The sequence below is a fragment of the Amblyomma mixtum genome, chromosome 10 (genome assembly GCF_055824585.1).
Source record: "Amblyomma mixtum isolate Tamu chromosome 10, ASM5582458v1, whole genome shotgun sequence".
Taxonomy (NCBI): domain Eukaryota; kingdom Metazoa; phylum Arthropoda; class Arachnida; order Ixodida; family Ixodidae; genus Amblyomma; species Amblyomma mixtum.
Window position 1 is genome coordinate 69170054 of NC_143021.1, and position 14586 is coordinate 69184639.

General features: G+C 48.8%; 1 protein-coding gene across 16 annotated transcripts in view; it reads right to left on the bottom strand.

Moving 5' to 3' along the window:
- Positions 1-14586, bottom strand: part of LOC149326047 (uncharacterized) — a 264379-nt gene that overhangs the window by 159189 nt on the left and 90604 nt on the right. For all 16 annotated transcript variants that reach the window (XR_016286187.1, XR_016286186.1, XR_016286188.1 and 13 more), the window contains one exon: positions 7310-7424. Coding sequence is in view for 13 of the 16 variants with exons in the window: in XM_089562999.1 (XP_089419125.1) it covers positions 7310-7424 (115 nt within the window). In the remaining 3 variants the exon portion in view is untranslated. The remainder of the gene's footprint in view (positions 1-7309; positions 7425-14586) is intronic.

Genomic DNA, 14586 nt, shown 5'->3' on the forward strand with positions numbered 1-14586 from the left:
TAATTAAAAGGACTGCAACTGTTCTAAAGATATCTGCTAGAGTTCATAAAAAAATAGACATGTGGCAGCTACTACAAAGAGTACTTGCTGTTATTAATTTTGGCTGCTATTAATTTCAGTTCAGAAAAAAAAAAAAGAGAACAACAACGTAATGGAGACAGTTGAGTGCAGCAGAATCTCGAATAACTATGTCAGGACCGAAAAAAGAAAAGAATCAGTACCCGCCAACCGGTGGATTTTAAAACTCGGAAAATTGCCGCAGCCAAACCAACTAGGAGGTACTCGCATAATTTGCGCCCTCGCACATATTTGCACCCAGAATTTATTACCCAACCATATATGAAAAAAAAAATGCACCAGCGTGCATGCAAGGCAGGCTGTGGAAGATTGGTAAATTGGTAAATTGGTTTCTGAGGAAAGGAAATGACGCAGTATCTGTCTCGCATATCTCGACGGACGCCTGAACCACGCCGTAAGGGAAGGGAAGGGAGGAAGGTGGGAGTGAAAGAAGAAAGAGAGAAAGAGGTACCGTAGTGGAGGTTTGCGGAATAATTTACGCGGGGATCTTTAACGTGCACTGACATCGCACAGCACACGGGCGCCTCTTGCGTTTCGCCTTCATCAAAGATCGGCGCGAATGTGTTTCGGTGAACGGCTGTGAAAGGTGCGAGTAGCGAGGGGACGCCGGCAGCTCCGCTGTGAAGATGTAACCACGTAACTGGCCAGGCCAAAGCAATGTCAATTGCGTGCGAGCTGCGAGTATGACGGGTAGTAAGCCCGCTGCCCATTCCCTGGCAGCTCCACGTGTAAGAAGTTCATAATTCGTTTGTTAAATTACCTCCGGTAAATTATATTCGCGCGCCTTTACCCGGCCCACTCGCGCTGGCGGTTGCTTTCCAGAACAAGGTGTCCGAAATCCTGAACAACCGAACCTCTGGCGGGGTTCGGTTTGCCGCTAGTCAGCCGGGCCCATCGCAAGGACCCCGTTTTAGCGCCGTTTACTTCCGCTGGTTCCTGACTCTGTGATTGTATCGTTGCGCGTTTATTGCTTAGAGCTGCGCACGCGGCGTCATACCATCCCGCGGGGACGGGGGTTGCGTCGACGGGTGCAAGTGGGGGGGGCAGACGTATGCGCGACAATGCAGGGGTTAATGCATCTCTTTTTGGAGCACTAAATTACTGAAGAAAGTGCACAAATGATGCGAGTGAACCTGGTATCTCATTGTCTGTAGAATAATTATAGCTTGCTATGTGAGGTAAGTTCACAATACCGGCCGCGCTCAAGTTATATTACCAGATAATAGTTAACAGTACTTTTTTTATTGTACGACATTTTATTCGCCGGAAAGAGCTTGGTAAGAGGTCGCGTTAAGTGGTCGAGAGTACGCAGCCCTCGACGACTTTGTCCACCACCAAAGCTTGCGTTCTGGGGTCAGAGCTAGCCAGCACGGTCTCCCACCGCTCGAGAGAAGGAGCTGTAACTAGGTCACCCGGAGGTGGCTCTATTTTGCAGTCCCACAGGATGTGATCGTGGCTGGCCACAGTGTTTGCAGTTTGGGTTGTAAAGATCTGGATAAATGTGCGCGAGGAGTGATGGGGTGCGTATCGATCTCGTGTGTAGACGACGCCACGTAACCTCTTGTTCTTCATTCAGGCTTTTGTCCGGAGGGGGGAAATTCTCCTCTCTAGTTTAAAATGATTGGTGAGATCATGATATGTGATCATGGAGTCCTTCGTGAAATTCAGGGAGCCAGACTCATCCACTGCCCGGTCGACGACGAAACCTCGGGCTTTAGTGTGGGCTGCCTTGTTCCCCGGATTCCACGAATGGGCTGGGACCCATACCAGTTCGGAATAATTTGGTGAGAATTTGGTTGCGTTAAGGATTCTAAGGGAGGTGGTTGTAATTTGCCCTTTTGCGAAATTATTGATACCCATTTTGGAATCGCTGAGGATGATGCTCCCTTGGGTATGCGCTAGGGCGAGGGCTATAGCCGCCTCTTCTGCCGTTTCAGAGGATTTCGTTTTGATTGTTGCCGAGATGATGTGGTCACCATTCTCGTTCACAGCCACAATTGCAAACGCATTCGTATGTTTGTATTCTGCCGCATCTACAGTACTTTTACTCACGCTTGTACAAGGATTTCGTGACAGCCGCGCTAACCACCACGCACAGGAACCACACCACAAGCAAACATAGCTGTCGATGCGAATGCGGTTGCGTCGCGAGTGTCCAGTGTCGCCCAGCCGACAATAACACTTGGCTAAATTTGGCTCTGCATGCTTGCAATTAGCGTAAATTGCCGTTTAGGCGCATCTTGGCGCAGGAGATCAAATTGGCACAGCATGGTGCAATTGGCGCAGCAGGTAGCTCACACCTTGACAGCAGGTAGCTCACACCTTGGGCAGTTTTATAACCCTGCACTTTATGGCAGAGGATGGTTCTTGTTGTGTCCCCTTTTTAACTGTTTTTAGTTTCGCCAGTTTTTAGCCACCCATCTTCTTACTTTGGTTTTAGTTTTATGTATCCTGCTACCACTCCATCTGGCTTGGTACTTCACACCTCCCATTTCTTTTGCACGTGTATTTAACTACTGGAACTAAATGGCACAAAAACACGGGACTACAGAAAGGAAGAACACATCACTCACTTAGAAATGGGTGTATTTCGTGCAAGAAAGCATTAACTACACAAAGCAAGCACAAGAAAAAGCACTAAAAACAGAAGGTCGCCCACGGGGAGGCAGTAAACCAGAGACCCCAAATGGTGACCCCAGGAAACCTCAACCAGCTCTGTGGGGAAGAGGCCCACAAGGCCAGAGTTCACTAGACAGCAAGGGGGGCAGGGAAACTTTTGTGTTTTGAAAAATATTAAAAAGGTCAAGAGCGAGGCCAAGAAGCGATGTGACGCACTTCAGTTATGCAGGCTGGCTGGATCTGTGAAGAATCCTGATGGGCTCAGCTTGGCGGTTTTCTTCTCCGCAAAGATTTCAGGGTTTCCGAGCGCGGCACCTGGAAGCACTCTGCCGGCCGATTTTTGCAACCATCATTAGCTGAACTTAAGGTTCTTTTCTAGTCCGTAGTGGGTCACAGATTTTCTCGGAAGCAATGCTCTAAAGGAAGTAAGTGCCTTGTCAAAGGACCCTTGGCACCTTGTGTGGCACAGAATGCACTGAGGGCAGCGAAAAGGAGTATGCATTGGATCCGTGCTGAGTGACCTTCAAGAGTGGACTTCAATGTTGTGCGGGTTTATCGCTATGTTGACAACTATTTGATAGTTTTCAAGGCTTCCTGCAGGACGTCAAGGCCCTGTTTTCCGACCCCTTGGAAGAGGTCACCAGGGAAGTGCCCGACGGAAACGAACTTGAGTTTCTGGACACAAAGCTCTTCTGCCCCACAAAGGGCTCTTTTGAATTTTCGTCTGCTCCCTCCAAGGTGGTGAAACGAGGAGTAGCCGCAAGTGCCTTCACGACCGTGCTCGACGGGTCGTGCCACCACCACATTTTTGAAAGTGCTGAGACGCCAGCATTTCAATACCAAAAAACTGAGCTGAATAAAGGCGCGTTGTATTCATATAAGTTTAAACAACAAACTGCATGTTCCAAAAAAAATTTATTTCTAAAAACGAGATTTTAGGAAAAAATTGAACAGAACTTGCAAAGACACGCTTGTATTTAAAAAGAAAAAATTGTTAAAAATTTCCTGAAATATGCAAAATGTTTGTTACTCCATTGGCCACTACCTGCAAAGAAAAGATCATTTCTATCTTGAATAGTATTCTTGCTACAAAACAATAACTGGAAACCCTATCGTTGTGCATCGGAGCGCGGCCGCCTGTTTCAGGCTGGTTTCCATCATCACTGATGTGGAAGCTGAATCATCCTCAGTGCCTTGCAACATCTTCACGCTCGTTGTTGCACAGGTCGTCGATTGAATCACTCCCAGACGAAACGGAGTCCCGAGATTTGCTATGTTTTACAGCGCGTGGCGCACATGTGCAGGCTGCCAAGCGACTTTGATGGTACTGCATCTTTGGACTGCGTTAAACTCGAGTGCGTCTGTCTTCACAGACGAAACAAACTCATCACTACCCACTCTGCCTCCTGTAGCACTACCAACAATGCCACCCCTTGACATCACAGTGCAAGGCATAACTAACCATATTGAGAGAATAAAACTTTCATCAGCTGCTGGAGTGGATGAAATCAACTCCAAAATACTGAAAAACACAAAACACATTTCAGCCATATATCTTTCATTATTGTATTCACAATCGCTTTCAGCAGGAATGCTACCGGATGAGTGGAAGATTGGGAGGGTCATTCCGGTCCACAAATCAGGTCCAAAGGACTCTCCACTGAATTACCGCCCCATCTCCTTAACCAGTGTGCCTTGCAAAATCATGGAACATGTCATCTATTCCCATGTCATAAACTTCCTAGATTCTAACAACTTTTTTCATCCAGCTCAGCACGGGTTTCGTAGGGGACTCTCCTGCAAGACTCAATTGGCAATCTTCACTTTCGATCTGCATGCTAACCTCGACCGTAACCTACAGACCGATGCATTATTTTTAGATTTCGCGAAGGCTTTTGACAAGGTACCACACCAACGCCTATTACTTGAACTATCCTTTTTAAATTTGCACCCTAATATTCTAGACTGGATTAAAGAATTCCTAGCTAACCGTTCTCAGTTTGTTTCTATTAACAATCACAACTCAAGCACTCTCCCTATAACATCCGGCATTCCGCAGGGATCTGTGCTCGGCCCGCTTTTATTCTTAATATATATATTAACGATCTGGCGCCACAAGTATCGTGTAACATTCGCATATTCGCCGACGACTGTGTAATTTATCGTACCGTTACTAACATTTCGGATCAAGTGGCTCTTCAAAATGACCTCAACCGCGTCCATGAATGGTGTGACCTCTGGCTAATGACACTAAACGCTAAAAAATGCAAACTCGTCTCATTTCACCGTCAACGCAACCCCCTTATTTTCTCCTATACAGCTGCCAACACATCTATAGAAAGCGTCCAATCGTTCAAGTACCTCGGTGTAACACTCTGTAGTGATCTTTCTTGGCGAACACACATTACCACAATCATATCATCTGCTAACAGATCTCTAGGATTCCTAAAACGTCATCTTCGTCATGCACCGCAGCACGTGAAATTTCTAGCTTACAAAACCCTTATCAGACCTAAACTCAAGTACGCCAGTCCCATCTGGAATCCACACCAAATATACCTAACAAATGCACTCGAATCAGTTCAAAACCGCGGCATTCGCTTCGTTCATTCTGCATATTCATATACGATCAGCGTTTCATCTCTGAAGAATAATTCCGGTCTCGAAAGCCTTGAAACTCGCCGTCGCGTCGCCTGCATGTGTTTGCTCCACAAGTTTTTCCATAGCACTCTGAATCAAACACCTTACATTTCTCATCCAGCCCGCATATCTCACCGCACTGCACACCCGTTTCAGATCGCCCGGCCTCTATCGCACACTGCAACTTTTTCAGGTTCCTTTTTTCCCCGCACCATTGTTGGCTGGAATGCCCTCCCCGCCGATGTAGCCGCCATCACGTGCCCATCTTCATTCTTATCTGCTGTAACCACTTGTATCATACTGCAATGACATGTATTTATTATTGTTGAATATACTACCCCATCCCTTATGTAATACCCCCTGAAGGGGGTCTTTAAGGTGAATAAAGTGAAGTGAAGTGAAGTGAAGTGAAGCAGTTTTGTAGGGGCAAAAAAAAACTATATCGGAAACAAAACTTCAGTTCTCCGGCTACAAGCCAGATGCACATTGTGCCTGTAAGCAGTGCGGAAGGCTCCGAAGTCGAGCAGTGAAAGCGTCATCTGCGGGCAATGAGCGCAGGTCCAAGTCTTCATTTCTTCACAGCATGTTAGAAAGTGCCCCCTCGCAGGACAAAATAGAACTACAGTAGCCGACCGACATTTCGAACTCCAATAATTCGGACTAGCGCGATATTTTGGAATTCGCTGAGGAACCGTCGCGCACCTCATAAGAGCATGTATATTTTCACGACCGATATTTTGGACTTTGCGGAGTCTAAAAGTTTGAATTTTCGGACTAAAATAGACGCCAACAATATTGTGGTGATCGTTTTTGAACCGAAAGTTTGTTATTTCGGCCTAATATAGATGCGAGCGGGCATCACTGTCACTACCAACCCATCTGCTGCCACCGTGAAAGGCGCCATCTTGGATTTAAACGGAATCAGCTAGGCGGGCGCTATCGGACGGGCTTGAATAGGCTTGGCTATTTGTTCTCCATCGTTGCCATTAGAGATAATGAGATGCTTTCCATTGCCATCGAGATGGCCTACGAAGGGCCTGCGATCGCATTGAGAACGGGACAGCTGCAGCGTCCGCCGTGGCTTGGACGACACACCCCGCGGTGTGGGGCAGCAAACGCGGTAGACAGGGGGAGGGGGGACTGCATTCGGAGGTGCTCGCGTCTTCCCGTGGGTTACCTCTCGGTCTCCGCGAACGTCATCCGCGGCCCTGTCGCACTATCTGGTATCATGATGTGATAGGGTGCGGGCATGAAGAAGGCATGGCTATGACTCAGATAGAGTCTCATATTATCGCTTGCAGGCGGAACATGGGGAGCGGCGATTTTTGCGATTTTGAAAGCCGGTTTTTCGCAAAAAAGTTTATCATTTTAAGTTGACGGATTTTTCCGACTGCTCGATTATTCAGACCATTTTTCGGGTCCCGCTGGGTCTGAAAAATTGGTCGGCGACTCTACATCGGAAACAAAACTTTGGTTCCTTGCCTACAAGCTACATCTGCAGCGTGGTCATTAGCAACGCAGATGGTTCCGAAATAGGGGCATGAAATGATTGTTAGCAGGCTAACGATGCTCAATGGGCGCGGTAGGGAAAGAGGAAAGAGAGAGGACCGTCGGACTGTTGACAAAAATGGTTCCTATCCTAACAACCAGATGGCGCCACTAGGCTGAGCTGAGAAGAAAAAAAAAAGAGACTGCAATCAGAACCAATCAAAGTGCTCGGTATAGCGTTTGAGGAGAGCAACGGATGCCATGATAGGCGATTGGTGGACTATGTCATCTCCTCACATCACAAAATCAAAAAAAAACAAAAGTGAAACCAAAGAGAGGTTGTTGTCGTACATGGGGATAACAGCTCCCTCAGCTCGGACTAGTGCATAGGACATAACTCGTGCACATATGCCACCCCATGACTGGTAATCCAGGCTGTTCCACTGCGCAGAATGAGGAATGGAGCGCCTCTGTTCCCTCTCACCCTGCTGAGCGAAGGTGCGGTGGTGCCCTCCTCTCTTCCCAGGGGGCTCTGGCGCATCAGCGGGGGGGCAGGGGCCGCCACCCTGGTGTCCTCCTCCTCCTGCGCTGCACCACCCCTGGGGGGAAACAAGCAGAGCCCAATTTGCATACACACTCATGTGGCTCCACTGGCTTGGGCTGCACAGCAACAGGAAAACGTTTCCTTGGTGCAGCCATGGGCAATCAAAATAGGAGAGATTCGGCTACCACAGTGTGTAGCAGGCAGGGAATGCCATTCACAAACCATTCAGAGTTTACAATATTCGTGCACCACTAATAACCTTCTGTGTGCCCCGTTTCATGTGTTTGTCACTGCAATTTTCTTTCATGTGAAATGTGATTTGCTGTGAGCCCCAGCTAAATATCACCAAAATAATAGCTCGACCCAAGTTGGCAGCAGTTTTTTTATTCTGAAAACTTATTCAGTAAATATTAATTCACAAATTCAGAATATGGGTGTTGGGACACAGTCTGCAATGAACAAGAGGAGAAGATTTGTAGCGAAAAAGGTCTGTCTTCACTAATAGCCACCTGGAACGGCGATATAAAAGTGCTACTGACAGCGTGACTACAGGATGACAGCGTCCACTCCATCGCCTATAACTCTCTCACGTTGTTGGAGGCTTGCACGGCCGGCGACTTGCCGAACCAAACCTAAATATTCTTTCCAGCCATCTGCTTCCAGACCGCATCTCCTTGGTTTGGTTCGGCAAGTCGCCGGCCATGCAAGCCTCCAACAACGTGAGAGAGTCATAGGCAATGGAGTGGACGCTGTCATCCGATCCGTGAGTGCAAACCATTGTAGACAACCCCCGTTGAAACATATTGTACAATCGTTGCAAGAGGCCAGTCTTTCTGTTATTGAAGCAGATAAGGAAGGAGGATTTGTAGTTATCCATAACAACATAATGTGAAGGAAATCGGAACAAAGAATTTCGAACCTATCAAGTTTCGTTCTAACAAGCAGAAGACAGCTGCTTTAAAATTACTAGATGATATGCACCTAGAATCATTGCATAGGCTCATAAACTCAGCAAAAAAAGGTGTTTTAGAAGTGTTCTTCACTGGGAAAACCCATAAACCTGAATGTCCCTTGCGAGTGATTGTATCAGAAAGAGGAACGTGGCAATCCCATATCTCCCATTTCCTACAACGCTCTTTGAAGCATCTTTGTGTGGATGACCCTTTCCTTATCCAGAATTCTGACTCCGTTTTGACTGAAATGAAAGCAGGGCTGGACAAGGCGTCGTGTGCCTTTTCAATAGATGTAGAAAACCTTTATTACTCTAAGAAGTACTTGAAACTGGGCTTGTTGGTGCATATTCGTGAAAGACCTGTTGAAAGTGCAGCGCTCGTCCTGTTCCCTTCCTCGTCCGTGTCCCCGTTTTGCGCTCTCATGTCTTTCACTTTATTACTCTGTTCCTCACGATGGCCTCTTTACAGCTATTCGTGAGAAGTTAAACGAGTCTGATGAAGTAGATTTTCAAAACGCCTGTGGCATAACCAGTGACCACTTTATATCGTTGCTAGAATTTTATCTTCACTCTACTGTCATTGATTTTAACCAGAAGTTTTATTTGCAAAGAGATGGAATATGCATTGGCTCGTCTATTGCCCCTATTTTAACCGACATCTTTTTATCATTTATTGACAAGCGCATTAGTGCGCAGTTGAACGGGACACCTGTTAGACGGGTTTTCCGCTTTGTTGATGACTATTTTATTCTTTTTGACGGGACCTCTCCTTTTATCTTTGACGATGACTGGGTAGCGCTGGCTATCCGTATCTGATGATAACAGCGATATGTGAATCTCTGCTACAAAGAATCAAGGTCACTTCTAGCGGTGATACGCAAAGCAAGCAGGAAGACAGGAGGCCTGTGGAGGTAATTCCGTACATGCACAAGATAGCGCACAATATCAAGAAGGTAGGGGGTCGATATGGTGTAAATGTGTTGTTTTCAGCACCATGCAAGCTTGCAAAAATTTGCTCCATGATGAACAGACGACCCCGAAGATGCGCTATCAAACATCAGATACGGTTCACTGAATGCAAGTCCGAAGTCGTGTATTGCATACCGCTCAGCTGTGGATCCGCCTACATTGGCCAGACTGGCCGGTGTTTCAACGAGAGAGCTAGCGAGCACAGAAGAACAATTAAAAACAATGACAGAGGCAACCTGCCGGATCACTGTAGGGAATGCAGAGATTGCGGACCGATGCTGGAACAGGCAACGTTTATCGGCAGAGGCAAGGAGCGATTTGAAAGAGAGATTATAGAAGCATACCATATACAGAAAGCTGGGTCCTCGTGCATTAGCACTTCATCGATTAAACTATGCCACCAGGAGCTGGGTTTCTTAGACGGGCACGTGTAGTTCTAGATTCTGTTTTTTGTTCTTGTGGCTTTTTCTTTTCTGCCGATGGTGTTTCGAAATGTGGATTCAAACCATGAATATGTGTTTTTTCTGCTTCCGGTTCGTGGTTGATATGTCTTGCCTTATAAAAGAGGGTGTTTCCGAAATAAACTCAGTTGGTAGTAGGCGCTATTTGTGTCATCCCCTTTTTTCCTTTGTGTGTGTCTTTTGCGCCATTCTGAACTTCAATCATGAACCAACTAGCCCCAAAGCAAGTTCTTCTGCATCACCTATGCTGAAGCCGTCACCGGGACACCGGGCTCGCTTGCCTCCCCCCGTATCGCAGCAGCCCTGCCTATTATGCTCCACCATGCCACTTCCCCCAGCCTCGTTTCCTCGCACACGACGACACCCTGCGAACCCTTGGCGCTCCGCCGATAATCGGCCCATCTGCTACGCTTGTGGGCTTCCAGGGCACGTCTCTGCCATCAGCGCTTGCCTCGCTCTGGGGAGGCTGTGCATTCGTACGGATACGATCCCGAGCCGCCCTTGACCAATGGCTCTTCTGGCTCGTCTATGCCTCGCCCCCAGTATTCTAATCGCCGCTCGCCTTCCCCTCGCCGCCGTTCAATTTCCCCAATGCTTCGGCGACCGGAACCCCTCCGAGAGGAAAACTAACTGCCGCAGTTGCAGAGGCAAGAACTGCGTCTTTTGCGAACTCGCCAAGTCCTCCGTTTCCTCCCGCCAACGTGATTCAGGCGATTGTTGAAGGTGTCCCTGTTCTCGCGCTCGTTGTCTGTGATTAGTGACTCTCTTCGCCGCAAAATTCACAAGGTGACGACGCCCCTGTCTGACTTTTCGCTCCATACGGCCAGCTCACAGCGCATCCACCCCATCGCAGCCTGCACGGTACAAGTTTCTGTCAACGACGTGGCATATCTCATTGAGTTTGTTGTGCTGAGTGCGTGCTCTCACGATGTCATCCTAGGATGGGACTTCCTCTCAACCCACCATGCAGTGATTGATTGTGCTCGTGCTCAACTCGCGCTATCTTCGGTGTGTGTCGTGTGCGACCTGCCTGTCCCCTCCACTAAACTTCTCGTAGCTGCCGACACCGCCATACCTCCCTTCTCTTCTGCCCTCGTCTCGCTCCTACCTGACTCCGCCTTCGGCAGCCCCGTTTTCTTCACACCCACCACCCGCCGACACCGCCTTCTGATTCCTTTTGCCGTTCTCACGGTTTCCGATGGTCACTGTGCCATTTATGTCTCCAACCCTTTTGCTTGCCCGTCCTCTCTCCTTCGCGGTGAATGCCTCGATCATGTCGAAGAACTGGACCCTGCGGTTCTCCGATCACCGTGCCTCTCCCGAGGTTGCTCTCCTAGACATTTGTGCGACCATGCCCGATCCGCTTCCCGTCGACGTCTTTCAACGCGCCATCGCTGCCGACCTTCCGCCCGCTCAGCGTGACCAGCTACTGACACTTCTCCAGCGCTTCAGCACGTCTTTTCACCTTTCCCAACCATCTTTGGGCCGTGCGTTTGTCGTCTCTCACGAAATCGACACAGGTACGCACGCCCCCTTGCGCCAGCGACCATACCGCGTCTCGCCCACAGAGCGCCGCATCAACCATGACAATGTTGACGATATGCTAAAGCGCGGCATCATACAGTCCTCTCACAGCCCTTGGGCCTCTCCTGTTGTCCTGGTGACGAAAAAAGATGGCTCCATTCGGTTCTGCGTGGACTACCGTCGTCTCAACCAGATTACTCGCAAGGATGTTTATCCTCTACCCCGAATCGACGACACATTAGATTGCTTGCAGGGAGCGGAGTATTTTTCGTCCTTAGACTTACGCTCTGGCTACTGGCAAGTACCGATGGCTGCCACTGACTGGCCTAAAACCGCTTTCGTCACCCCAGACGGCCTGTATGAATTCAATGTCATGCCATTCGGCCTATGCAATGCTCCAGCCACATTCGAGAGAATGATGGATAATATTCTCAGCGGGCTCAAATGGGAAACGTGCCTGTGCTATTTGGATGACATTGTCGTTTTTTCCAAAGATTTTTCTTCTCATTTACTGCGCCTCCAGCGTGTTCTCACGTGCCTAACTGCTGCCGGGCTACAATTAAACTTGAAGAAGTGTTACTTCGGTGCCACGAAGCTGACGATATTCGGCCATGTCATCTCCAAAGATGGCGTCCTTCCTGACCCTGCCAAACTTCGCGCCGTCGCTGACTTTCCCAAACCGACCACCTTAAAAGAACTTCACAGTTTTGTAGGCTTGTGTTCCTACTTCCGCCGCTTCATCCGGAATTTCGCCTGTATCATCGCCCCTTTAACACAGCTTCTTGCCGGCAGCCCGAATCTATCGTCTTGGTCCCCCGCTTGCGATGAAGCATTCACCACTTTACGTCGCCTTCTGGTCTCCCCCCCAATACTCCGCCATTTTGATCCCGACTGTCCGACCGAGATTCACACCGACGCGAGCGGTGTGGGGTTGGGCGCAGTTCTTGCCCAACGGAAGTCTGGCCATCCGGAATATGTTGTCACTTACGCCAGCCGCGCCCTCACCAAGGCGGAATCCAACTATTCTGTCACAGAAAAAGAATGTCTCGCCATCATTTGGGCGATTGCCAAGTTCCGCCCTTATGTCTACGGACGGCCGTTCTATGTCGTCACCGACCATCATGCTCTCTGCTGGCTGTCCTCGCTCAAAGATCCCTCTGGCCGACTTGCCCGCTGGGCTTTACGTCTCCAGGAATTTGATATTCACGTCATTTATCGCTCTGGACGCAAGCACTCCGACGCCGACGCACTTTCCCGTTCACCACTCCCTTGCGATTCCGCCTCTGCCCTCGTCTGTGCCTACAATTTCTCGTCGTTCGGTGTCCCTGATATGCTCTCCGAACAACAGCAGGATCCTTGGATCAACTCCCTCCTCACCTTCCTGTCTAATCCCTCGCCACTTTCTTCGTCCCGGACTTTCCGTCGCCAAGCCCACCATTTTGCAGTTCGTGATGGCCTCTTATATCGGCGTGACTACCTCTCCGACGGGCAGAAGTGGCTGTTGGTGAATCCTCGCCACCTCCGTGCTGCGATCTGCACCTCTTTCCACGCCGATCCACAATGCAGCCATCCCGGTGTATTGAAAATGTATGCTCGCCTGCGTCTGTGCTATTATAGACCTTATGCGAAATGCACTGCCATCTAGCGGTCGCCGCGCGCGATCCGCCATGTTGGAGGATAGCCGCCGGATTCACAGCACGTACTGGTACACACTCGTCGCGCGCGCTCGAGTTTCACCGTCCTCAGTATGCCCACATATTGCTTAGTGTCTTGCTGTATGCAGAAGGGTCACAAAGACGCCCAGGCAAAAAAGGCAAGAGCGCTTGATTTGAGCTCATTTCTATTTTTGGACTGCGATCCCCGACATCGGCGATGCAAATGTTGCAGTACCGTCGCTACATGTCGAGACGTCGCGAAACGCATTTCGTTATCGCCATGTAGCAAATGAAATTAGAAATAAGCTTTGTAGGCACGAAGAAAATATCACACAAAAGTAGTTTTTCTCCTGCGATAGCCCGTGAAGTGCTGCGATTATCGGCCTCACAAGAGAGTAATCGTGTGCAGCTGTTCAGTGGTACGGGTCGCGCTTTGTCAGAACCATCGCTCCTAGCGTTATCCGCCGCAGCGGTTACACTCGTTAGTTTTCAGTGCGAATATTTGTTTCGACGGAAACAGCAAGGGTCAAGTGCCCGTGGCACGAAACGTTTGTGCACTGCTAGTAAGTCAATCGTTTCTGTTAGATCCAGGGACAGGTGCCTATTTTGTGGAGCGACGGCTTGATTGCATCATTGCATGTAGCGATTTCACTTAATCGACCGGTTTCCCCGAAACCGTGCGTTGTGTAAAAAAAGAAAGAAACGACCGTAAGAGAAGCCGCTCAAGCGGTACCATAGTTCCAACTAGTAGCGGGAATGCATAACGCGTGTAGAATCCTCCAAAAATCTCAGTGCACAACTGCTTGCCCGTCGTGGTAAAGCCACAGACACTGCTGCAACGGCGATAGTCCAAGAATGATAAACAGTTGTGTAGTGGGGTCGTGCGAGGACCTAGGGGTCTATGTGCCCGGTAATAATAATAACGTGTTTTCTTTCTCTGTCTAGGGCACTAGGGCAAACTAGGGGCTCTGGGCGCTAAAGCACTAGGGCGAACAAACAAATGCTGTATGAACTTTTCAAGGAAAATGAAAAGCGTCGCATGTTGACAGGCCACTTTTTTCGACACTGCCAACATGAGCTTGAAGTTTACTATCGTTCGCTTTCGGTGTCGACGCAACACACAGAAAACGCTACCACAACATCAGCAATTCAAGCGGCATGCCCGTTCGCAAAAAGTATCCAACCAAATAAAAACTGACTCAAACTAGACTGAAATGCGCACATTTTTAGCCGTAAACGAAAATTACACTTGCTTCGTACATTTCTTGGTGTTCAGCGTCGGCAAACTGACGTAGGACTCCGTGAAAAACTTGTATCTCCGTACCCGGTGGCGTTCGGAAAGTGTTTTTGGACGCGTAGTAAGTGTCTGCGAAGTCGCTTGGAAACTTAAGCAGCAGAAACAGGTCGACCGACCATTCAGTCATGTTTACAGGCTCAAGTGACAGGAAATAAGAATTTCGAGCCAGCACAGCAGTAAGGAAGCTAACGCAGGGCACGCCTAAATCCAGAGAGCAGAGGCGGAACGAGCTTCAGTCATCCTCCAACATGGCGGATTTCTGCTGGTTCTTCTTTTCTCCGATAGATGGCAGCAATTTTGCATAAGGTCTATTGGCGCGGTATGTACCACTTTGTACGTCAGTACATTCGGTCAAGTAC